This window comes from Danio rerio, chromosome 6, assembly GCF_052040795.2.
Source record: "Danio rerio strain M-AB ecotype USA chromosome 6, GRCz13ab, whole genome shotgun sequence".
NCBI lineage: Eukaryota > Metazoa > Chordata > Actinopteri > Cypriniformes > Danionidae > Danio > Danio rerio.
Genome location: NC_141026.1, coordinates 8,297,685 through 8,324,564, shown reverse-complemented (window position 1 = coordinate 8,324,564; position 26,880 = coordinate 8,297,685). Strand labels below are relative to the sequence as shown.

General features: G+C 37.1%; 2 protein-coding genes across 5 annotated transcripts; one reads left to right on the top strand and one right to left on the bottom strand.

Moving 5' to 3' along the window:
* Nucleotides 1–2,021: 2,021 nt before the first annotated feature.
* Nucleotides 2,022–14,780, bottom strand: arf3b (ARF GTPase 3b). 2 transcript variants are annotated; one of them, XM_087255125.1, is made up of 5 exons: nucleotides 14,729–14,780; nucleotides 10,656–10,909; nucleotides 6,544–6,654; nucleotides 4,149–4,273; nucleotides 2,022–3,404 (listed from the first exon to the last, which is right to left on the bottom strand). In XM_087255125.1, the coding sequence occupies exons 2-5, from the start codon at nucleotides 10,801–10,803 to the stop codon at nucleotides 3,243–3,245; spliced, it is 546 nt and encodes a 181-aa protein (XP_087111251.1). In that variant the 5' UTR covers nucleotides 10,804–10,909; nucleotides 14,729–14,780; the 3' UTR covers nucleotides 2,022–3,242. The 2 variants fall into 2 exon arrangements, with proteins under 2 accessions (XP_087111251.1, NP_001012248.1); NM_001012248.2 differs by lacking the exon at nucleotides 14,729–14,780 and having other exon boundaries at nucleotides 3,189–3,404; nucleotides 10,656–10,848.
* Nucleotides 14,781–16,990: 2,210 nt separating this feature from the next.
* Nucleotides 16,991–26,532, top strand: fkbp11 (FKBP prolyl isomerase 11). Of its 3 annotated transcripts, XM_087255126.1 has the most exons (7): nucleotides 16,991–17,024; nucleotides 17,228–17,368; nucleotides 17,555–17,617; nucleotides 20,161–20,248; nucleotides 22,470–22,503; nucleotides 22,681–22,751; nucleotides 26,285–26,532. In XM_087255126.1, exons 2-7 carry the CDS (start codon nucleotides 17,255–17,257, stop codon nucleotides 26,491–26,493), a joined length of 579 nt encoding a protein of 192 aa, XP_087111252.1. In that variant the 5' UTR covers nucleotides 16,991–17,024; nucleotides 17,228–17,254; the 3' UTR covers nucleotides 26,494–26,532.
* Nucleotides 26,533–26,880: the final 348 nt, after the last annotated feature.

The following is a 26,880-nucleotide window of genomic DNA, read 5'->3' as shown; positions in this document are numbered from 1 at the left end:
ATTCTAGTACAGCACAGGCCAAAAAAAGCATCATGCGACACGGACCAGCCTCATGTGACTTAACACACACGTGCATTTCTATCTCTACTTCACCACAACGCCTAACACACCACACTGAGAGTAAAAGCCATGCAAACACAGCCGGGGTATCTAAGATAATCACAAAGCGCCGGGTTCAGAGACTGTGGATACTGCATTGTGTGTGTGTGTGTGTGTGTGTGAGGAGGCAAAACTGCATTATAATCGCATCGACTTTTGGACAATACACATAAGCATGTTACATAATTCATGACACTCATGGCTAACAATCTTTTTCATGGCAGTCAAAGACAACACTGATCACTGATTGTAAACACAGAAACAGTGAGTGTGTGTTAAGAGAGGGAGAGATGATTGAGTTTGCTGATGCTACAGTGCCATCCACTAAAAGTATAGTATAGTATAGTATAGTATAGTATAGTATAGTATAGTATAGTATAGTATAGTATACACTGTAAAAAATGCTAGGTTCCACACAAACAATTTGTGTTGGGATAACATGAAAGAATTAAGTTAACTTTACATATTAAAAACCCCTCAAGAATAGTGTTGTTACAGCCCATTTTTGAAATAAGTAGTTTACTATTTGTTAAAACTACTTATTTAAAAAGTAGCTGAAACAACACAATTCTTGAGTTTTTTGGAAACATCTTTATAGTTTTATGCTCAATGCACTTATAGTAAAGTAAACATAAGCCGATATGACTGTAAAAGTCTTTATTGTTTACCCTTAAAGCTTTTTGCTCCAAATATTAACAAGAAAACTGCAAATGCTTGCAGTTGTTTTTGCACAAGAGTCAAGGTTTATTTCTTAAAACCTTTCCAACATTTTGTGGAGATGCTGATGGAGGACTGTAGTTTTGGAGGTTTTCTGATCTCAAGATCGAACTAATGTGCCAAACAAAGCACTGTGATTCTTGAAGATGTTTTTTGGCCACTAAAAGCATCCTCCAAAAAGACAGACACATGTTTCTTTTTCAGTGTATCTGCTGTTTTCTATTATCAACTTCCCAATTTTCCAAGTTGTTCAGTTTCTTCATGACAGTTTGCATTTATATGGTATTATTATTATTATTAGTATAATTTATAATATGAATTTTTCTATTTGTTTTAATATAAACAAGTTTTATGTATAATATAACTCATTTTTTTTTGACCACACTACGTTATTATAGTTTATGTATTTGTTTGCTGAAAATTCATTTAAAACTGAAATAGTGTGAAACAAATCTTTGCGCTTAACAAATGAAATTAAATATTTAGGCTAATGGATGTCTTCAGTGACGCGAGTTTCTACCGTTTCCTTATCCACGAAAGTAAAGGAGTAAAGTAAAGAGACTGAATGGAGGAGGCTCATTCTTTATCCTGGCGCTGCAGATGGTCTGTTTAACTGTTTTCCCGCTAGTGAAGCGTTCAGTTTTTCCACTTACAAATAATTAATGCACCATGGCAAGATGCAACTGACTCCTAAAGGAAATGTGAGATGAGACTCTAATTGGTTCAATGCATGTTATGCTCAGAACACACCCATAACTCATTAAGAGAACAAGCACAACCCTGTTAAACCATGCACCAGGTCGCGGAGTATATTTTTCCATCATCAAAATAGCAAAAGTAGATTCAGACATGCTCTTAATGCTTTTGAGCCATGTGCTTTACACTTTGAATCTAGATCTTTAAAAAAGAGCCCAGAGGCACAGGCTTTAGTTCAACCCATTATAAATAAAATCAAATTAAAAGAAATACCAAGCGAGTTCAGCTTTTATGTTTATCACATGTAAAGCCCTGTGAAACAGAAAAATCATCCTTGGACATTTTCCTTTTCATAATCACCCAGTACAAAAAAATGTAAAATCCCAATAGAAACATACATGAAAAATATTTAGCACATTTGGATTTATTGGGATGGCAATTACTGCAATATTTAAATAAACGCTGCATTTAAAAAATCCATATTTCAAGAGTTCACACTTAGCTGATAATCAATAAAGCGTAATTAGCATGCTGTCCCGGGAGAGAGCCCTGAGCTCGTAATATCCTCGAGCCTGGGGCTCCCTCCGAATAGAAGGGCGAGAGGGGAGTTTGAGCTCAGGTAGGTCTCAAGAACTCCCCTGCTTGTCACCGTGTGAGAAGTGTAAACTCAGGTTGTCTTGGGTGATAATTTGGTTTAGTCGATTGGCTATGGTGTATGTTTTTGGAAGGCGGGAGAAAAACCCAAGGAAACACGGGGAGAACATAGAAACTCCGCACAGAAAGGCCAACAGGCCCGATAGGAGGTTGGACCAGCGGTGTTCTTGCTATGAGGCAACAGTGCTAGCCACTGGGCCACAGTGTCGCCCTATCAGAAAAAAAGGTGGGAAGTAGGGGTGGAAGGGGAAAACTTCAAGACGAAGATAACTGGAGTGAAAACCTCTGGTTATTTATAACGCTTCCGTAATCATCTAATAGAGCAGATTACAGAGCTAATGAGGTGCCAGCCGTGTTGATCATAAGCACGTGATCCTCTCGAAATGAGTTTAGAAATAAACCACACTTGTAATATTCTATAGTTGTTGTTGTTTTTTTACTTAAACGGACAGTTCACCCAAAAACGAATTTACTCAAGTGGTTCTTCTGTTCAACACAAAACAAGATATTTTGAAGAATGTTTTGCCATTGACATCCATAGCAGCAACAAAAACAATCAAATAAAACACTGTGGAACTCAATGGCTCTTTTCTCCCCAGCATTCTTCAGTATAACTATTTTAGTTATACTAAAAGAAACTCAAACAGGCTTGAAACACTTGAAAGATGAGAGTAAATGATGGCAGAATTTTCATTTTGAGTGAACTCTCCCTTCAATATTTTAATTTTCTTTTAATATTCTGAGCAAAAGGTTCAACAAAAAGACGTATTTACTCAGATTACCAGCATTAGTGAATGGCACTGTACTGTAAATACTGACGGCAGTTCATTATACAGAAAAAAATGACTAAATCAGATGTATATCAATATTTCGACAAAATCAGTTTTGTTTTGTCTGTGTGTACATACAAACATACAGATGATTTACACAGAGCATTTAAGGCTCTATAAACCACACACACTGTATTTCCCAGAATTCAACACAAAATAATCCAAAGCAAAAGAACAAACGTAACGATTCCAAAGGCCAAATTAATCCCACCCGTTCCCAAAGCGCCGCATAATGAAAACCCGGCCTCACTTCTTGTTCTTGAGCTGGTTGGCGAGCCAGTCGAGTCCCTCGTACAGGCCGTCGCCGCTGGTCGCGCAGGTCGCCTGTATATACCAGTTACGATGGCGGAGCGAGTGAAGGCCCAGTTTATCTGTGATCTCGGCAGCGTTCATAGCGTTTGGCAGATCCTGAAGTCAAGATTACAATCATGATAGCAGAGGAGTTAGTGAGAGTGAACAGTTGATTTAAAACAGGAGCTGTGTCCCAAATGGCACACTATACACTATGCACTCATGCACTATGTACTTATGCACTTACACACTCAACAGTTTAGTATATGTATGTAGTGTCATCCCAAATGGCACACTAATGGTTTTTTACTAAGCGGAAATTCAAACCGTTTCCCTAATGACGTTTGATGGTTGCCAAATCACTGAAATAAACGACCAAATTATCAAATAATACCTGCCGTGAGTGTAACTGCATTCACCATCTGGAGGCGCTGTAATCACTTTCGTAGGAGAATTTTGCTTTCACAATCCAAAATAAATAAAGTTATCCAACATGTGCGCACAATAGCTCCGCCCCTTCCGCTACGTGAGCAAACCTGCGGTTGTTGAGTGCGTGAAGTGTCCATCGTTACACACTTTACTTTACCGGCTGAATGAGTGCATCATCCAGGTAATTAAAGTGCACTTATTATTTTTAGAGTTTTCAGTGTGAACACACTACTTACACTGTTTATACTACAAAATGGCGTAGAATAGAGCATAAGTATACGATTTGGGACGCAGCAACGATTTGGTGTCTTATTTATAAACATGGTGTACACACAAAACCAGGGAGAAAACATGCGTACACTTCCCATGCAAAAGTAGAGATCTATGAAAAATAAGCTTGAAGGGAAAAGTTTCTACGCAAAGCTTTGTTACCTGTTTGTTTGCGAAGACGAGAAGAACAGCGTCACGAAGTTCGTCTTCTGCGAGCATCCTCATCAACTCCTCTCGGGCCTCGTTCACCCGCTCCCGGTCGTTGCTGTCCACCACAAAGATCAGACCTGACCACAAAACAGCAGAGGTGAAGAACAGAGACTTACTCAACAAGCAACAAACACAAAACAAAACAAAAAGGCTGCACAGATTATATTCAATAGGGTAGGGAGATGTCGTCCAATTTGGCATTGTACGATGTCAATTGTGAAACATCGCGATGGATAATGGCATGGTGAATTAATTATTTGTAAATAATTTATGTATTCATAACAAATTAGTTATTTGTAGCCTACCGTTTTAACTACCTGACCTAAATAAATAAAGATAAGTTAACACAAATTACCACCTGTCAATCACTTTTTCAGCAGGACTCTGTCATGAATAGGTAGATAGATCTGTATTATAATGGCGTCCATAAACTTGGTTGTTAAAAAAGGTGCACAACCAATAGAAACCAACAAACAGTGTCTGAGGTTTTCCCTAAAATTACTAAGTACACGCGTGAAATCGAAAGATTAAAGCAGTGTACTGACGCTGTCACACGTTACCTGATAGATTCAAAAGATTGAAGTCGTTAGATAGGGAAGATGAATTAAATATCACGTTTAACAACTATAGTGAGACGAGATCCAGCAGTACATCCTTTATGAACTGCCCAACGTGCACTGCTCTCTGGGTTGACTGCTGGAGCTCAGACCCACGCATACGCTGCAGCGTATGACAGTGTGTGTTTGTGTCTGTGTGGTGACATGATGTGTGTTTTCAGCGGTATAGTGTGGAAGGAGAGCTTTTCAGAAATGCTAGGTGAAACACCAGTGGGGACACGGATGGTTTTCGTTCTAAAATGTAATTTTAACACTAAGACGTATTAGTGTAAATGGGAGCGTGTGTATTTTTGGCGAGAGGGTAGCTGCTGCGATGCCAGCTCAGCATCATGATGTCTATCGGCCATTGGCGATGGATGATGGCATCATCTATCAACTCAACCCTAATATCCAATTCAACGTTTTGACTTAAATTCCATATTGTCACTTAGTATTATTGTGTCAGAGCTAAGTATGTGGATGATTACTATTGTTATTTTTGCAATAATTGTTTCAACTGTAACTAAATTTTATTTTTAGATTTCCATTATTGCTATCATTTATTATTAATATTATTACTACTGTGTCAGAGCTAAGTATGTGGATGATTACTATTGTTATTTTTGCAACAACTGTTTCAATTGTAACAATTTTTTTGTTTTATTTTTCCATTTCTATTATTAATTAATATTAGTATTTTTGTTTCAGAGTTATAGTATGTGGATGATTACACTATTATTTTTAACTGTTATTTTTGTAACTGATTTTAATTTTAGATTTCCATTTTTATTATTATTATTACGTCAGCGTTAAGTATGTGGATGATTACCAATGTTCATTTTTAAAATAACAGTTTCACTTGAAACAATATTTTGTTTTTAGATTTTTATTTTTATTATTATTATTATCATGATTGTGTCAGAGGTAAGTATGTGATGATTACCACTGTTATATTTGTAATAATTGTTTCAATTGTAACTAATTTTTAGTTTTAGATTTCTCTTTTTCATTTAAATTTTGATTAAATAAAAAAATTACTTTATATTTTTACATTTGTTTTTGTTGTTTTTAATTTTATTTCAGTGTTCTCAAACTAGTACAAATTTTAAAAAGTTGCTTCAGCTACTAGTAAACATTTTAAAGTTTTTAACATTGATGATCATATATTAATGATTGACATAAATATATAGATATTAGAAATTGATAAAGGTTTTGCTAAAGTAAAGATCGAATGCATTATAATCATCGGGCTATTACAGCTATGTGTAATCTACTGTTTGCTTAAGAGTCAAGGAGCTTTAACATTGTCTTTAAAAATGCTTGTGAGCCCATCCTTGGGATGCTTTTGCTCACAGAAGCTGTCTGTGTGTAAATTGATCATTCTCCAGAGAAATAAAGCAATTAAAAGACAATCTTTGTCTGACTTTATTTAATTTTAGTCTTCACATTAAAACGTATTCCTTGTGAATGGGAAGAATATAATTCGCCATTACAGTACCTTGGTATTACAGTGACATTTTTAGTTCAAAAGGGGGAGATATGTTTTATTTTTTACTAAACAATACTGAAAAAAGGTAACAAATCTGATTTAAAATGAAATCTTCCAAATAATAACAGATACCCAAGCAATCTGATTAAAAGTAAATGCTGTGTGTTCTGCTCAACTCGACAGACAAATTACAATCATTTACATAAACTGCTCAATGTAACTGGTGTTTAAGTGGGAGAAGCGAAGTGTGTGTGTAACTCACCCTGTGTGTTTTGAAAGTAGTGTCTCCAGAGCGGCCTGATTTTATCCTGACCACCAACATCCCACACAGTGAAGCTGATGTTCTTGTACTCCACTGTCTCCACATTAAAGCCTGGCAAACACAAACATCACAAACGGACGTACAGTAAACACACTTACAATATCATTCTACTCATGTCGATGGTACAATTCCAACTCAGGGTCATTCTGATTACATACCCCTGTACCTACATTTCTGGAGAGCGCTAAATACCTGCCAGGAGGTACTTTTTGCAATTTATGTTTCGCAAATCCACCAGAGGCCACTGTGTATGCTTTTTCAGATTTCAAATTTCGCTCTTCTCACATGAATCCACCAGAGGCTGACACTCTTCTCCTTCCCTGAACCCAACCAATAGTATTTTCAAAAGCACTGATTGACAAGCGCCCACCCACTACCCTAAACCCAACCGACAGTGTTTTGAAAAGCAATCCAGAAATAGAAAAGCACTCGTGGCCACCTGATTTTTTCACCACGTTTTCAGTTTTTACCACATTCTCACCTTGCTTATTTTATGTTTTGGCTTTTGTTTTTGTCTCGCCTGCTTTCCAGAGCCATTCTGCACCAGACTTGAACCCCTTCGTCATAATCAACTCCAATTTGCGTCTCAATTCCTCTGATATATGTGGTGCGCCACTGGACAAACTGCTAATGGATGTGAGTGGTCAGCTGCTAGCGCGAAAAGGAATGGCATCATACCACCCCGTAGCGTTCGTTGAAATGCAGCCATGCGTACATCCAAACTAATCCAAACTTGGCCCGCGAGGCAATTTGTTCCGGCCCTCCAAATAGAGTGACCAAGACATCAAAAATAAATTTAGTTCAGTCGAAAAACGGCTGCTATATTTATGAAGTGAAGTGCGTCTGTTTAATACAACACGAGCTGCAGTTGAGGGCTGCGCAGGGCGTGAGTCACCTGACATTAAGCGAGTGAGTGGTGCGGGCAGCCGAAAACATTTAAATACTTAAGCTTAAGGCTTCTCAATGCTGCGTTTTTTGTTGCACGGAGCGAAACTGCAGCAACTAAACAAAGTTATGCCACCTGTGCGCTAGTTTAAAGTTCCGAGCTTAAAGCTACACCAAGGCTAATAAGCACGCATGGATTAACTATAGCAGCCAACACAGGCTAGTTCTTGGCTTCTTCTTATCATTATTATTATTTATATATTTTTTTACAATGAGCGCTTCGGGGCAGTATGATGTCATTCCTTTTCGCGCTTACCAGCTGACCGCTTACCTCCGTGTGGAGGGCTTTCCCGCTGCAACCAGTTTGTGTATGTTGGCAAACTTGAGACGCAAAGAGGAGTTGACGACGACAATAGGGTTCGAGAGCGGCTCCAGAAATCAGGTAAGACATAAACAGAATCCAAAAAAAAAAAAAAAAAAAAACCAACAAGTGAACAACAGAAACCGTTGGTTGGGTTTAAGGGAAGTTATTGGGTGGGCGGGTCAATCGATAAAATTGGGTGGGTTTTGGCAAGGAAGAGGGTGGGTCAGTCGATTGGATTGGTCGGCCGGCCAGTCAGTCAGACAAACAGTGGGTCGACAGCGGCCTCTGGTAGGTTTACGCAAGAACAGTGGGCGCAAACGGCACCCATATATGCCAATATGCTTGCGCAAGCGGAGCGATGCACTCGCGCCTTCCAGACACGCTGAGTAAAAAACATCTTACGCCATACCAGTGAGAGTTGTGCATGGCTTTCAGTGCAATGTAAACAAAAGATATGTGAGACGAATTATTACAAATTATTAAAATGATCTGTATGTATGAACGAAGATGATAACAACAGTTCATTTAAATACATACCTAATACAACGCTTACATTTACATTAGACATGACAACCGTGAAGCCATCATTATTCTTCAGACTATATAATTGTACAACCAAAATCTATAATTGTTGCATCCCTAATTTTTACACAGTTTAAAACATAATATATGAATGTGTCTGAATAAGAAGCATACTTAAGCAATGCACTGATTTTGTTGTGCTTTGAAATACAACATTTGAATGTTTGTAAAAATAAAGCCTATTGTACAATGCAGTGATGTTATGTAGTTTCAAAATGCAAAATATTATCATTTTAATGTTGAAAAATACAACGTGGGTGTCTTAATGAGCAAAAATACAGCATATGGGGTCTTATCTGAGTCATATCTCTACGGCCCGTCATTTGGGATGCTTTTCATGAAATGGCCCCCTTGACAAAATAATTGAATAGCCCTGATGCAGAGAATGGAAGTAATGAAGTACAAATACTTAAGTAGACTGTACTTAAGTAGATTTCCTGCTATCAGTACTTTACAACTTATTTAACTTTTTACTTTTACTTATTACGTTTTACACAAATATCTGTACTTTCTACTCCTTACATTTTTCCAACCACAGTAGTTACTTTCATTTTCATGTGTTTGGTGGCGCGATCTATATTATCTCTTGTCATTGCTCAATATGAACGCAGTTTTGATGCAGTCAGTCTATTTTTCCTCATTGCGCGCCTGCATGCTGCACTCCGCAGCCATTTCAAGGCTATCACGCACCGTACGTGGGCTAGTTTACTTTGAGAAAGGCAAGGAAGACTACGCAGATGTGACAGAGGGAGTCGGCAAATTTAACATGAATGATGCTGCCCTGTTTACACGGTAATAGGATACATTTTGCTCGTTCGGATCACAGGTAAACAAGATAGATGCATTCCACTTTAAAAGCATGCTGTTTTTGCTTAAGCCTTTTGTCCATTTCTGATCATACTACATAGGCTTTCTCTGGACTTTCAATCTAATAAGTGAAAAATAGTGCTTTCTTTGTAAATATTTGTACATTTAATACTAAAGCAATCAAATACTTTATTAAAAAATATATGCATAGCGGTTTATTTCGTTTATTTCTGAAAAGTTAAAATTTCCTAATACAGAATTGATGCTGTTTTTCAGTTTTTATTAATTTCTGAATTTGCCTACTGATTTTACATATAGGCCTATACTGTTATCCTCAATTAATATTTTTAATAAATATTTTTCAAAACAAATGTAAGTATACTGGGCAATTTATTAATAAAAATCTAATTATTCCAGCATATTTTACACAGCGGATAGCGTCTCATCTGCAAGCCAGTACTAGGAAAAACACCCATACACACTCACATTCACACACACACTTATACACTGCCAGTTTAGTTCAGTATTATTCACCTATACCACATGTCTTTGGACTGTGGTTGAGATGAGTGCTTTTTACTTGTTTGTAATATTGTGTGTATTATAATATTTATATAATATTTATTGAAATCTGAATTGAGCGGTAGGCGTTTCTGTGTGGAGTTTGCATGTTCTCCCTGCCTTCGCGTGGGTTTCCTCCGGGTGCTCCGGTTTCCCCCACAGTCCAGACATGCGGTACAGGTGAATTGGGTAGGCTAAATTGTCCGTAGTGTATGAGTGTGTGTGTGGATGTTTTCCAGAGATGGGTTGCGGCTGGAAGGGCATCCGCTGCGTAAAAACTTGCTGGACAAGTTGGCGGTTCATTCCGCTGTGGTGACCCCGGATTAATAACGGGACTAAGCCGACAAGAAAATGAATGAATGAATATTTTAAACATAAGTATCTGTACTTCTACTTAAGTAAAGGATGTGATTACTTTTGCCATCTCTGCCCTGAAATAAACAATAAAACAATTCAATTATTGCAGTATTTGTTTATGCTAGTTAACGTCAGTTCATGAAAATACACTAATTCATTGTTAGTTCATGATAACTCCGTGCATTAACTAACATGAACACGAATTTGGATGCTAATAATGCATTAGTAAATGTTGAATTATGATTAATAAACGCTGTACAATTGTTCATAATTAGTTCACATTAGTAAACAGATCAACTTATTGTAAAGTGTGACCATCTAAACTCAGGTACGCTGTTTTTTTGAAAATGTATTGTTTCTCAGAGAGTGAATTACGCCTGGAGATACCCGTTTAAATAGTATTGCAAGAGTAAAGTATATTACAAAGATATTACAATTTTTATTACAAATAAAATTATGTTACAAAAAATATTACAAAGTAAGAAAAAGCTTTTACCGATGGTTGGGATGGTGGTGACGATCTCTCCCAGCTTCAGTTTGTAAAGGATGGTGGTTTTACCAGCAGCATCAAGTCCAACCATCAGAATTCTCATCTCCTTCTTTCCTATCAGACTCTTCAGCAGATTGCCAAAAATATTCCCCATGATTCAATGTTTTACTTCGTCCTTAAAGCTGCGAGTCCTTTGTGTGGAACAATCCACTGAGGTAAGAGACTGAAAGCCTTGAGAAACAAGGTTACACTGCTGTTTCCTGTAGAAGGGGAAAGAAAAGAAAGTGTTATTCTCAGGCTCTCAGTATGTCAATAAATGAAGTATTAAATATGTAAAAAAAAAAAAAACATTTCCTATTGTATGTTTGATTGATTTATTGAATGTTATTTAATGTATGCATCTGTGTATATATGTGATATTTTAGCTTATCATTTACATATTTAGTGTATAATTGCGTTTTTCTGATACTTTCTTGTTTGGTGAATTGAATTAGTGTGTGGTTTTATGGTGTCAGTGTACATGTATGTGTATTATTTATATTGGATTTATGATGTTGTGTCTGAACTTAGATTAACCTAATAAAGCAAAAAAAAATAGTTTAAATATTTAATTAATTTTTATAATATTTTTTTTTATAAATATATTTAAAATATGTATTTTTTAAAATTTAATTTCCCGATATTTCCAATATTGTTGTTCATTAAATTTGATTAAAAAGTCAGCCTGGAGAAGGGGAAAGAAAAGAAAATGTTTTTCTCAAAACTTAAAAACTTAAATATGTGAATTTGCTTTTCTTATGGGGGTGACATGGTGGCGCAGTGGGTAGCACAATCGCCTGACAGCAAGAAAGTCGTTGGTTCAAGCCTCGGCTGGGTCAGTTGGCATTTCTGTGTTTGCATGATCGCCCCGTGTTCGTGTGGGTTTCCTCTGGGTGTTCTGGTTTACCCCACAGTCCAAAGACATGTGCTATAGGTGATCTGGGTAAGCTAAATTGTCCCAGTGATGGGTTGCAGGTGGAAGGGCATCCGTTGCGTAAAACATGTGCTGGATAAGTTGGCGGTTCATTCCGCTGTGCTGACCCCAGATAAATAAAGGGACTAAGCCGAAAAGAAAATTAATGGGTTACCATAAAATAACAGAATTGAGACCACTTATAAAAGTCCCATAAACTACATGTGCTTTATTCTAGTTTAAAGCCAATTATCTACATGTGAATGATGATCTGTGAAATCTAAACGTATCAGACAAACATTCTTCAACCCACTGATTATCAAAGCGACACTAAAAATCATCATGTCTCAAAATCCTGTGTGGGCGAATGTGAATGAGCTTCTGATGTGTACATGCATTTCTCCTCTTCACTACTGTACAGAGCTGACTAACTGCACAGAGACTGAACTGAGCAACTACAGTAGGATCCTGCCATGACTTCAGGCTGAATGACAATCTGTTCATCCCTCCATCACACCAAAAGCCCACTAGTCCTCCCTGAACGATCCCAGATGGAGATCTTCAGATCTAGAACACGTTCCCTCAAAACCATCCTCATCCTAATTCACCAATGTAAAAAAAAAAAAAAAAAAAAAGTATATATATATATATATATATATTACATATTGACAAAATGTGTCTGATTCGTACATATTCAGATGTCATTTGTATTAAATAGCTTTTTTTTGTGTGTCTCGTATCTAAACATTACTGAGGAAATTGTATTAAATTGAATGATTGAGATGTACAAATTCATAAGAATTTACCACTAAATTAAAAAAGTTACAAACTTGTGTAAGATAATATCTTTCAGCTTAACGGGTGTCAAAATAAAATGACGCAATAATTGTAATATATTATATTATTATTCATTAATTTTCCTTCAGCTTAGTCCACTATTTATCAGGGGTTGCCACAGCGGAATGAACCGCCAACTATTCTGTCATATGTTTTATGCAGCGGATGCCCTTTCAGCCACAACCCAGTACTGGTAAACATCCATAAACTTTCATATTCACACACAAACTCATACACCATGGCCAATTTTGTTTACCAAATTCACCTATAACACGTCTTTAGACTGTGGGGGAAACCGGAGCACCCAGAAGAAACCCACACCAACAAGAGGAGAACATGCAAACTCCACACAGAAATGCCATATGGCCCAGCTGGGACTCAAAGTACTTGCTGTGAGGTAACAATGCTAACCACTGAGCCACCTCTTCGCTATGTTATATTATATTATATTATATTATATTATATTATATTATATTATTTTATATATTATATTATTTTATATATTATATTATAATATATTATAGGGTCATTTAAAGGAATAGTTACCCCAAATATGATCATTTACAGTTACAGTTTATGTTTTAGCTGGATCTACAGTATGGTGTTTATATTATATTATTATATTTCTTAATATCTGCATGTAATTACATTTAGTTTTGTAGTTTCATATATAATTGCACTAATGACTGGGAAACAACTCCTTAACCAACAATTAAACCTAATAACAACAATTGTTTAGGGATGTTTCACCCAAATCTGAAAATTTAGTCATCATTTACTTACATTTCAATGATCACAAACCTGTTTGTCTTTCTTCTGCTGAACACAAAATAAGACATACTGAAAAAAGCTGGAAACCCCTAAACAACCATTGACTTTTAATTGTTTTTCTTATAATGGAATTCAATAGTTACAGTTTTTAAGCTTTCTTTAAAATATATTATTTTGTGTTTAATAGTATAAAGTACGGTTTATAACCACTTGATGGTGAGTAAATGAGTAACTTTTTATTTTTGGGTGAACTATCCCTTTAACCGTATCCCACCTTAGCAAGCATTGCTACTTAAAGGATAGTTAACAATTAATTTGCACCCAATGATGTAGGTGAATTTTGTTGTTTAGAACATAAGAGAAAATTTTGAGCTCAATCCGCGGTCCTTTGTGATTTCTATAATGGCAGTCAATGGTCACCCTATTTTACATTAAAAATAAACACATACAAATAAGTCCACATGAATCCCCATGGTTCCTGATGATTCACTTATGAAGCTAAACTGTGCAAGAAGTTTAACACTATTTACAATATTGTTAGCTTTAATCTACATTTTTGGTAGAATGTCCCTATATTATGTAGTCATAATGGCAACGATAAAAGAAATCAGCTATTGGAAATTAGTTATTAAAACTATTATGTTGGTAATGTGTTGAAATAAATCTTCTATACCTTAAACAGAAATTGTGGAAATAAACTAATATGTCAGTACTAGGCCGTAGTTAAAGACACATTAGTGGACTGAGACAGCAGTGGTTATGATTATTAATGATCTGACGGAGGTTTATACACGCAGCGGGGGTCTGACGCCGGCGGTGCTGTCCATGGTACTGACGCCCAGACCATCTCCAGCAAACCACACAAATCACATCCCACATGATCTTCAACACACATTTCCATCAGTCGTCCTCTGTTTTATAAAAGCTTTCTCATATATGAATACCTCGATAAACCAGGTTTCCTGAAAGCCGGAGGAGAACCGACATTACTGAGGTCACGAGGCAGCAAAACGCAAGCGATAAACAGATCTGCACGTTATTTCTAGCATGATGACCTTTAAAAACAAGAACATATCTCTAGATTATTCATTTTTCCCTACTACCAGAGCTAGTACAGGCCTACGACCCTTTGACAATGTAATACAAAGATCGGTTACTCTGCGAACAGAGGCGTTTGGCACGAAGCAGATGGGTGAAATTAATATTACGCAAGATCATAACAAACCTATACCTAATCTCAGTCCCAACCTAAGCGAACAGAGTCGGTGTTAATGTGTGAAGAGGCGTCCGGCAGCACATCTTCTGTGATACAGATCTTCATTCATTTGGAGAGAGAGAGAGGGACAGACAGACGCTAACGTTACGTGCCGCGCGGAAGGCCTGTCGACTCTTATTTTCACAGCGATATCAATGCGCTGTCACATTCAACCAAACGCACATTCAATATTTCAACCTGTCAGAACCAACTGGAAGCGTTTCGTTTTAAAGCATTAACAACAAATGAATATATCTGGGTTACCTTGCGAGCTGACACCAGCCGATTTTGAACGCGGAGAGGCGGAGAAGATCTCACGAGAGTTTGCGCCGACTGTTCAGTCTTTGATGGGGACATCTCGCGAGATTTGGTTTTCGCATCTTGAGACTGCCTCCAGCCAGACCAGGTAGCCTAGTAGTAGTGAAATAAATGACAAGTCAAGGAAATGTTTATTGATGTCAAAACAGTTAACGATATATGATGAAACAACCTTAAACACTGCATCTACTGATTTTTTTAACATTATGCAGATTAGAAATAAAAAAATATTCATTCATTCATTTTCTTTTCGGCTTGGTCCTTTTATTGATCAAGGGTTGCCACAGCGGAATGAACCGCCAACTTATCCAGCATATATTTTACACCGCGGATACCCTTCTAGCTGCAACCCAGTACTGGGAAACAAATTAAAGAATATATGAAGTAAAAAGAAAGAAAAAGTCAGAGGGAAAATTATATAATGCATTGAAATAAATATTGAGGCAGGAGAGTACTTATTAACCTAAGATGCGGTGAATACACCATTTCTGCACATCTGAAAATAGACTAAATAAGTTATACAAGATAAAACTGCTTGTTTGGGGGTTAAAGAAGCAGAATTTTTCTTTTTGGCGACAATAACAGTGTGATTAGTTTTTTCGTTGACACCGAAAGATTGATTTGAGCCTGAAACAGTTGAGCAAAAAGGTTAATAATATTACAATATGAACATGAAGGTCTATGAAAGAATACAATCTAAGAAATACTGTATTTTTTAAACACAAACTTGGTTACATATGGACCAATCAAAACACTGGTTAAATTTGGTCCTATTAATTCACTAAAAATAAATAACCCATTACACCCGAAACTGGGTTGAAATAACCTGCCCTTTTTTGGAGTGTACAATATGAAAGTCACTTTATTATTATTTAGGTAGATGAATAATTAAATAACTTTATATTTTTGTTACTCGAAATTGCAATGTTTTAATATATGTATGCAACCTATATGTGTACTTAACTGATCAATGTTTCTTACGCAGGGGCACAACTACAGACTTACTGAGGGGTATGTGGGTTCAAGTTTTCTGTGAAACTGCTATTACACCTTTCACAAAGTGAATTCCACTGTGGCGACCCCGGATTAATAAAGGGACTAAGCTGAAAAGAAAATGAATGAATACACGTCGCGTTTGATGCAAACAGAGAATTGCTTGTAGTTGGAATCTTGTCACGTTGCTTGTTGTTAGGACAGGGTGTGAGTGCTCAAAAGAGCCCTTTTCTTGTAAAATAGGCCTTTAGATCTACATATATAGCCAAAAAGCAAGCCAAATTAGACATATGTTATATATATTTAATAGACAAGATCCATGAGTGCCGTTGAATTAAATAGTTGAAGTTAGAACTATTAGCCCACCTGTGACATTTATATTCCTTTTCAAATACTTCCCAAGTGACAGACAGAGGATGTTTTCACAGTATTTCCAATATTATTTTTTATTCTAGGAAAAATCTTATTTATTTTAGTCTGGCTGGAATAAAAGCAGTTTATTTATTTATTTTTTATTTTTTGGCAATTTTATGATAAATATTATTAGCATGGCATTATACAACACTGAAAAAATGGTTCAAAGATGATTGCTTGGATTTACGTAATTTTTGATTAAGTGGTTGTCAAGTTAAGTGGTTGTAAACATTTAATTTGGGCTGAATTTAAACGAGCAAATTAAGTTGTACAATACTCAATTTATTTGTTTGTTTTGTAAACAATAAAAAAAATTTAACACAAAAATTATTTGCAACATTTTTTTTTCCAGTGGACTTGATAATTAACCTAATTTTTCAACATAGTTAAGCCTATAAATTGCACAATACGCTGAATAGTGTCTTGCAAAATAACTATTAAAATATTATAGCAAAGACAAAATAACTTAGTTATTAGAAATAAGTTATTAAAACTATTATGTTTAAAAAATGTGTTAAAAAGTATCGCAGTTAAGCAACTGTTGGGAATAAACTGATAGATAAACTTTTAAAAGAATAAAATCATCACAGCTGGGCTAATAATTTTGATTTCAACTGTATATTTGGTTCGATAAGGATGCACATAACACAAATTACTTGTCAATCTCGCACACTAGTACATGTAGTTAGTACATTAGATTAAATGCTACAGCAGTTTGAAATACAGCACGACACCGCGCCCTCTATCGGGGAAGTTCTCTCACAGCTGCAGCCGTGGGTATGGAGAGACTTCTGGGATGCTGGCGGATTATGAGGCGGGGATTCCAGTGACCCAGGTATTAGTCCAGTGGTCGAGGGTCGCGTAACCCCTCCGTTATCTCTTGAGTTTAATAACACATCAGCTTTAACTGGCATCTCGCCTCGGCTGATTCTCCTGTCTGAGTATTTATTGCGTCCCTCAGCACAGCGGGCTGCAGAAGCGAGACTCCGGTGACGGAAGTGAGTTTAGCTTTTATCCTGTCTGTGGTTTCTCTTACAGCTGCTTTTTCTCTTAACGTGAGACACGATGGCAACTCGGACGGGGATCGTCTTGATTTTCCTCGCGGTTTTTGCATTTGTTGCCGCTGAGGACGGGGAGAGCAAAGAAAGCGTGATCGAACAGTTGGTTGTGGAGACGTTGGTGAGTTGTGGCAAGTTTTTTATGAATGACTGTTACTACAACAGTCCACGTAGCGGCTCACTGCATACGTGCTTTTGACGCAAAAACATCTCATCACAATATTGCATCGGTTTGCTGTTCTTTGCATTTCAATTTGCAGTCAGGTTGTGCATTCTGTAATATTTCTCACTGATATGTGTGTTTTAGGTGATGCCGGAGTCGTGCACGATTACATCCGAGATGGGAGACACGCTGCAAATCCACTACACGGTAAGAAATACAGCGCATTGCGCCATTAAAGCCCATTATGTTGTAAAACAAGGAACCCTCCAATGAAATCTCTTGTTGTTCTAACATAAAGCATGTCAAAATGGACTCTGGGTTATTTGCACATGAAGCCGTCCAGTGATGTGGCAGAGTCAAGCTGACATCTGGACTCGCCATATCTGACATAACATACAGTTGTGGTGCAGCATGTAACATGGAAAACGCCAACACGCTTAACATGTTCCTCTCAAATCCAAACAGAGCAGAAGTTCGTAATGAAAACGCGTTCTTGTTTCGTAATTTGACATAGTATTTCAGTTTAAGCGAAACCAAATGTTGTGGAGGAGGAGGAGCAACACGTCAGCATTTGAGTCAGCGGAGCCGCGACTGTTCGGACTCGAGGAAACGCGCGTCAGAGGAGTGTGCGCGCTCCTGTTGCTGTACGTGCGCGACTATAATAGGGGAGAGCGAGTTTCTTTAGTTAAACTGTCAATAAGTAGATTAGTAAAAACACAATTCTTTATAAAATACATTTTTACACACAGTTGGTGCCCATAGATTATGAATACATTTTAAACATTTTAGAAACATGTAACCATTGACACTCCCAAAATTATGTTTGCTGTTTGTTCAAACTATTTAAATTGAGCTGAAACAGCCTATTTGGTTTATGTTAAATCCACCTAAAATTGTAAAAAAAAAACTAACAAGTTAACTCCTTCATGTTGTCCTAACACAAAATCTATAAGCATTTTTACAGTGAATATAGGAAAAACAAATACAATAGAAGTCAGTTTACTGGTCTCCAACATTTTTTAAAATAACTTCTTTGAGTTCATTATAAAAAGAAACTCAAACCTGTCTGACGGACGTTTCAGTTTTGTGTGAACTACCCCTTTAAAATAAAAACAATTAAACATTAATTAAATTTTAAAAAAAGAATAAAATATTACCATTTTACAATATGGTATAATTAGTTAATGTCAGGTAAAGAAAATAAAGTTGTTCAATTTTAGTTCTTGTTAACTCACAGTGCGTTAATGTTCAGTACAACTTTGGATTTTAATAATTCTTTCATTCAATTTCTTTTCGGCTTAGTCCCTTTATTAATCTGGGGTCGCCACAGCGGAATGAACCGCCAACTTATCCAGCATATGTTTTATGCAGAAAATGCCTTTCCAGCTGCAACCCATCACTGGGAAACACCCACACACTACCAATCACACACATACACTACTGACATTTTAGTTCACCCAATTCACCTATAGCGCATGTCTTTGGACTTGTGGGGGAAACCGGAGCACCCTGAGGGAAACCCACATGAACACAGGATTTTAATAATGCATTAGTAAATATTAAATTGTAATTAATAAATTCTGTACAAGTTTACATTAAGAAGCATCAATTAATGGAACAATGTCAAAATGTATGTAGCATATCATTTAGTTTAATGACGCACAAAAATAGGGCGACACGGTGGCGCAGTGGTTAGCACTGTCGACTCACAGCAAGAAGGTTGCTGATTCGAGTCATGGCTGGGTCAGTTGACATTTTTGTGTGGAGTTTGCATGTTCTCCCCATGTTGGCGTGGATTTCCTCTGGGTACTTTGGTTTCCCCCACAAGTCCAAAGATATGCGCTATAGGTGAGTTGGCTGAACTAAAATGGCCGTATTGTGTGTGTGTGCGTAAATGAGAGAGTGTATGGGTGTTTCCCAGTACTGGGTTGCAGCTAGAAGGGCATCACCTGAGTAAAACATATGCTGGAATAGTTGGTGGTTCATTCCGCTGTGGTGACCTCTGATAAATCAGAGACTTAGCTGAAGGAGAATGAATTAAGTAAAAAAAATAGGTTGTCTATAAAATGTTACTAAACTTAATAAAATAAAATAAAATAACAATATATAAAATATATAAACATCACAGCTGTTTCATTTGTAAAAATCAAGGAAACATGACCATTGAGGAATGTGCAGAATATTATATTACTGTGTAGTCAATTCTATTCTTGTGAGCTTTATATGCTGTTTCTACAAGTTTTTTTGGGGAGCATAGTAAAATAAACCCTATTCTGACATAAACTTTAGTGTGTGCTTGTGTGTGTGTGTGTGTGTGTGTGTGTGTGTGTGTGTGTGTGTGTGTGTGTGTGTGTAGAAAACATTTTACACACTCAAATATATCAAACATTTTTTTGCCCTAAATTGCAATTAATAAAATGCATAAAACTATTACAGAAAACTCTAGCAATAACAAAGCGACATCATTCATTTCCCCGTTTTAATATCTGCCTTATTCACTGTAAAACCTCATTTTGTGATAATTTATTAGTTTTATGTGATCAATTTTTAACCTATAGTTCATCCTTGTTGTAATGTATGCTGATTACGACACCATGATTACACTAGTCTGTCCAAACCTCTTACACGTCAATCCACACTTTTTATTAGATGGCTTATTTTACTTATGTCTGCAGGTATTTACAAAGCTTGTTGCATCCACACATAATGAATGCATATTACCTGTAAAATCAATTTGCTGTTTTGTGCAGGGTCGATTAATGGACGGGAAGGTGATAGACACGTCTCTGTCTCGCGAGCCTTTGGTTGTAGAATTGGGCAAGAGGTCTGTCATCACAGGTATGAGGCTGTGGAACCTAAAAACAACATAACAGAAACACAACAGAGCACACGTTCCTGAACTTATCGTATTTAGGATATATACAACTATGCACAGTAGTCACCTACAATTCTCAAGCTTTTTCTACCTGTTTTAACTATACCTGTCAACATTGGGACGTAAAAAACCCTTAACCCCGTAAAAAAAAGGAAACTCTATAAACCTTAAATGACCCCTTACTCTGTAATCTGTTAATTCAGAGCAGTTGAATTGTATATAAGCCTATTTAAAACCGAAATATGAGGAGGAAATTAGCTTCACTTTATAGAATACATAACAAATAATAGCAAATTGAAAATAAAAGACAAGGTTTAGCCTGTTAAAACCAATGACCTATATTTTGTGCCGGAAGCTAGCTCTTTGCAGCTCTCTGAAGCTAACCAGGGCTGCGCCTGGTCAGTACCTGGATTAAAGACCACATGGGAAAGCTAGGTTGCTGCTGGAAGTGGTGTTAGTAAGGCCAGCAGGGGGCGCTGAACCTGCGCCAGTACAGTGACGGGGACTCTAGAATGCTCAGTGAGCGCCGTCTTTCAGATGAGACGTTAAACCGAGGTCCCGACTCTCCGGGGTCTTTAAAAATCCCAGGATGTCCTTTGAAAAAGAGTAGGGTTTTAAACCCTGCATCCTGGCCAAATCTGCCCACTGGCCTCTGTCTATCATGGCTTCCTAACCCTCCCCATATAATAATAGGCTTTATCACTCTGTCTCCTCTCCACCAATCAGCTGGTGTGTGGTGTGCGGTCTGGTGCAAAATGGCTGCCGTCTGGTCATCCAGGTGGATGCTGCACACTGGTGGTGAATGAGGAGATTCCCAAACCCAAAAATGTAAGGAATTATTATTATTATTATTAGTAAGAGAAACAAATCTCTCATTTTGATTAACTGTTTTGTCTAATAACAGAGGAGTCACTTTAAGAATGCACAGATCTATAATGATAGCATTTGATTACTTTCGGAACTGTTTATGCTCATTTAAGACCAAATTATTTGTGTTTGAAATAAAACACGCCAGGTCGGACATGTTTACATATTATTAAGTGTATTTGTACGTTTAAAAAACACAGGCAAATCCAAAAGTGTCCACATTTGCTCATCTTCAAACCGCGTCAACAGGATGCTCAGAGGTTGCATAGGAAGGCGACAGTTGATGCATAGCTTTAATTATTTAATTATTTAATTATTTAATTATTATGCAAAAGCATAATTCTCTTGAACAGCTTATGCAATTATATCACATTTGAGATCACTTCTTTAATGCTACTTTCACTTTTTATAGAAATGTTAAAAATACAGGAGAAATATGGGACAACACTTAAATGTGATGATGGCAGGATAGAATGGTAAAATGTGAGAAAATCCCAGCAAAAATTGTGTTGACGGGTATGGTTTTAACACATAAAATCAATTTTGTTTATACAAATTAAAAAAGGTCCTATTTTTACTCATTTCTAAAGGGTTGATTTTTTTTTCGGGTGTACTAGAACATTTTCATGCTTAGTGGTTTTAAAAGCACATTATTGTTTACATAATTTACACTGTTACAATGCCTTTCTCCCCAGCCTGGCACAAACAGCTCTGCTTGTCCTGGGTATGATGAAGGCCCGCCTTTAGAAAAAACAAAATGTGTTGTGATTGGTTAGCTGTCCTATTGCATTGTGATTGGTGAGCATCTTAGACGGAAGCAGCCTGCAAAACCTCACTTGAAGGTGGCGTATCAACAGCTCCAGCTGGTGCGATACTAGACAACCGCTCCGATCTGTGGGCATCTATGCTCTAGTGTAAAAGTTAAGTTATACACTCTTGCTCCAGTGGAGCTCATTCTCCGGAAGCTACCGGGATAGGTGGGATGTTTTGGGTATCAGGCATTTGACGCAACATTTGTTCAAGCAAAACAAAACATTTATGGATGTTTTTATTGTACAGTAATCTATTATTTGTCGAAAGTTTGGGATTTTTATGTTCAGTAGATATTTTAACTGGAATAAAACATACAGATGTTATCTTTTTTAACTATAATTTTATTCACAGCAGTAACTATAATGCAGCTTGGAATCTAAGATGGTTGTAATGACTAATCACAGCTTTTTGAGTTGTGTTTTCTTTTCTAAAACCACGTATACTAATTACGTGCTGTTTCCACAGTTGCACAAATCTTTAAATCTTTTATTTTTTTCTTGGCAGGCCTGGAGCAAGCCCTGGTTGGAGTGTGTGAAGGGTAAGTAGAAGTCAACGGCTGTTTTTTAGCTGAGGAATGTACAATGTTGGCAAACGACGAAAGTACAGCAAGTAAATAATATGTTGAGGACCACTCCAAGAAAAGGTCTTTTTAGGGTGAAGTCTGAATCACCCACCTGAAGGCCTTTTTCAGTCTTTTCTGTCTCTGATTTTCCAGACAAAAAATCAAGGCCATGATTCCGGCTCATCTAGCGTATGGGAAAAGAGGATACCCTCCAACCATTCCAGGTACCATATCAACAAGCTTCAGTAAAACAGCTTTAAACTGAATATAGTGTGTCACTATATAGTGTGTGTTTTGCATATATCGAAAAAAGACTGTAAGCTAATTTGTCATCATTATAAGTGAAGATTTGATACAATAAATATAAATGAAAGGTGAAGAGTGGTTTAAATTTAAGTATTGCAGGCCAATTTTAAAATACAAGAGAGGATTTCTTTTTCACCTGGCCCAACCCCGTCCTCCCACTTTGCTTTGGTTTCCCCCACAGTCCAAAGACATGTGCCATAGGTGAACTGAATAAGTTAAATTGGTCATAGTGTATGTGTGTGAATGAGAGAGTGTATACTGTTTCCAAGTTGGCGGTTCATTCCCCTGTGATGAATGAATGAATGAATGAATATTTGTATTGTTTGTGCTTTATATGGTATTTTATAACTGAATCTACATTTCATTTCGGAGGCAGCTACTGTCCACACGTTTTTGGCCACGCCCACATACAACCATCTACACATGTTGGCCACGCCCACATACATTGAGGAAGCCCTCAAAACAAATGAAATTAGCTGCTTTCTGCCAACTGAAATATAATTGGATGTACTGGCAGTGGGCGGAGTTACACCAGAGCCCCTTTAAAGGCTGATTTATACTTCTGCGTCAAACACCGGTGTATGCTACGGCGCTGACGCATAGCCCTTTGCCGTGGCCGTGGCCGTCACTGACGTGCACCTCTCAAAAAATGTAACTACACGTCGCAACGACGCGTAGCGTAAGCTCTGTGATTGGTCGGCTTGGTAGCGCTGACGAGTCTGGGCGGGACCGAGAGCCGCACGAATGGCGCGAGCGATTGTTTACAAGTGTGGAGTCCCGTGAAGGAGCTCCGGATGGAAAGTTTTGTTTTGTGTTTACCTCATAGTTAAAGTTGTTGCACGTCCGCCGGTTTCTGCCTCATAATGAGTGAGTTTGAGCCACTTGTACATCCCGGAAGTGTTCAGGAAAAGCAAAAAAGCCGCGAAGAAACTCGACACAGAGGAACATTTACACCTCACTGCCCACTAGCGTTTCAGAAGTGTTAATGCAGACCAACGGAGACAGCGCACAGAAGTATAAATACACAGCCACGCGCGTGGCCTGCGCCGTGGGTTACGCCGGTCAATTGACGCAGAAGTATAAATCAGGCTTACGGCAAGTCATTTCACTCGGTGGCCATTTTTAAAACTGTTTGAATGGGGAAGCCAAAAGTTTTTATCGAGCTTATGATTAAATTTCATATTATTATTATTCTCCAATAAAAGTAAACAACAACAGTTGTTTTCGTTTAATTTCTAAATGATCGAATCACACACGTCAGGGCTGAGCCCCTCCCCTGAGAATTGTCAGTTTATATTGATCGATGATTGGCTCGACTACTAGAAGGTGGGGCTTCATTCCTTAAAAAAAACGTACACCTTAACTTACACAAAACAGCATCTTTAAATTAGATAGTTCTCTAATTAAGTTGTTACTATAGACATTTTTCTTAGCTGCTGCATGGAGAGCGCCATAGAGACCAGTGTCTTCCGGTAGAATGTTTAGAACTTCTGTTTACAACAGGTAATTTGCAATCCGAAAATGGGTTTCAATATCGTTTTGAGTGAATTACGGTGTGTTTTTGTGACACAACTTTGAAAGGTGTGTGTTAAAGCCGTTATAATCTGTCAGATGTGAATCAAGCGCAAGAGAAAAACGCTCTACTAGTTCACGTGTCTTTCGTCAGAAATACTGTGTGTGTGTGTGTGTGTGTGTGTTCTCGACCTGTCAGTTGTTAGCTCTGCGGCTCATCAGTGCACGCACAGACATACACACATACTTCACAGCATTATAGAGCAATCCAGTTTACTGGAATGAAACTTAACAGGTATGCAAGTCATGCAATTTACAAAATGACCAATAAAAGTGCGTTATTGATACTCTGCTGGCTGATTTGCATGTTGATTTTAATCGGGAGCAGTTTATGTTTCATTTAGTTTGTTTGTGTTGTGTAATATTTTTCAGGGTTTGTGTTTTTCTGTCATTTTAAAACGACACTTTATTTTCACTTTGTGCCACTTATTCAATCAATGTGTTAGTGGGATAGTACAGGCTATGTGTGTGAGTGTGTGTGTCAAACTTTTTGGTGCATTACATTTGTTTGAGTTTGTTATATATTTGAACGAAAAAGAAAATGTTGACTTTAGTGATGACGAGGCACAAGATGCCGTCTGAAGACGAGGGGTAAATGCCTCACAGCAGTTGATTTCCATCCTATTAGATCGCATTTTTAAAAATGATCAGTCCAGGAGGTGGCGCTGATTGACAACCATATTAGTTCAAAGACGTTAAAAGCGAATATAATAGATTCAAACTATCATTTCAAAGCTGTCCGAATGTGACTGTTTTTACGCATCAGCTGCCGACTGGAAGTTCTTAGCATTCTCCTTGCGCATACACACAAAGCATAATGGGAAATTTTGCATACTAGGAAAAAGGTCTATTGCATGATAAAATAGCACGGCTCTTAAAATAAATTAGACACCTCTCTGTATGTAATTAATACTAATGAGAATTGAATTGCAGAGATCTTTAATTTAATTCATACTAAATACATTTATGTTGAGTTATGCTGGGAACATTTTAGGCAGAAGTAGCTTGCCATACTATAGGTACATTTTAAACTGAATGGCTTAAATGTTGGGTAGTGACTTTAAAAAAGTTATTAATTACTAATTACATCATTAAGATTGTATTTGTTATATTTTAATTACTGTTTGAAAAGTAATGCATTAATTCTAAGTTTTTTATTTACCCGACTAAACTCTAAAAATTCAACCCATAAATGCACTACAAATAAATCTCAACGCCGTATAGACAATAGAAATTAAACTAAACGACAACTTAAATCGGAGCCAAACAGGACATTGCAGCTTAATTAAAAAATGTAACACTAAGAATTATAAATAATATATAAATCAAAACACACACGTTTCAAAGCAATGACACTATATTTCATACATACCATATATTGACATCCATTTCTGACTCATGTCATTGTTTCTCAAGCATGTTATTCATAAATGAATTATTCTCTTAATTGATTTATCCAGAACTGTTGAATTTATGTACAGCATTTAAACAAGTATATGATAAGTAGCTGTAATTAAATTAGCTGAAAATGTAAAGTAATCCCTTACCTTACTTTTTTCCTGTGGAAAAGTAATCTAATTACAGTAATTAGTTACTTGTAACTCTGAATAACTTTCCATAGGACATTGAACAGTAAACATGTTGTCTTCCTAACAACAAACAGAGCAGCTTCAGTATCAATTACTGTCAATATTTAATTATTACCGACAATAATAAAACATTTCAATGTGCTACTTACTGCTTCTGTGTAATTGTTTGTAAAATTGAGCAGTCTCTGTGAAAATTTCGTCTCCACCGACCTTTTTTTCTTTCTTTCCAGGTTAGAGTGGTGATTCTTTCAATGCACTTCTGAGTTTCTTTTGTCTGTCTCTCCTCACAGGTGACAGTACGCTGGAGTTCGAGGTGGAGGTGATCTCTCTGTCCCAGCAGACGCCATGGCAGAAGCTCATCAATGACATCTTGCCTCTTCTGTGCCTGGCGCTGGTTCCCACTTTACTGGGTTTAGTGGGACTCTACCTCTACAACAAAGCACACGCACAACCTCAAGGCAAGAAGAAGAGCAAAGACAAGAAGAGCAAGAAGAAATGAGATCAAAGCCAAACAGAATAAACTATTTAAATAAAAATATTTTTGGTGCTTTCAATTTTTTTTTGTGACATTTGTGAGATATTACGACATGTAAAAACTGGTATGTATTGAATTATTACACTAAAAGTTTTTTTTTTGGACAAAAAATAGGTGGAGGGCAGGGATAATTGTGTTTTTTGTCAATAATTCAGATGATTTTTTTGCTTCATCTGAAAACATTCTACCTCTCACCTGTTTCAGTTCAATATATACCATCCTTTAAAAGTTTGAGGTCTTTCCTGCGCCTCAAGACTGCATTTATTTGATTAAAAAGAGTAGAAATGGAGTCTTTTATTCCTGTGGGGCACGTTTTATGCACGACTCACGTGATGTCCAATTATTCTTCTG

Bases quoted from the DNA above. Each gene is read 5' to 3' on its own strand.
- arf3b (XM_087255125.1), bottom strand. From the start codon at position 10,803: ATGGGGAATATTTTTGGCAATCTGCTGAAGAGTCTGATAGGAAAGAAG. The intron at 6,655-10,655 runs GTAAAAGCTTTT...TGTGTTTGCCAG, and splicing joins CACCACCATCCCAACCATCG to GCTTTAATGTGGAGACAGTG. The intron at 4,274-6,543 runs GTGAGTTACACA...TTTTGTGGTCAG, and splicing joins CTACTTTCAAAACACACAGG to GTCTGATCTTTGTGGTGGAC.
- fkbp11 (XM_087255126.1), top strand. From the start codon at position 17,255: ATGGCAACTCGGACGGGGATCGTCTTGATTTTCCTCGCGGTTTTTGCA. The intron at 17,618-20,160 runs GTAAGAAATACA...TGTTTTGTGCAG, and splicing joins CGCTGCAAATCCACTACACG to GGTCGATTAATGGACGGGAA. The intron at 22,504-22,680 runs GTAAGTAGAAGT...CTGATTTTCCAG, and splicing joins CTGGTTGGAGTGTGTGAAGG to ACAAAAAATCAAGGCCATGA.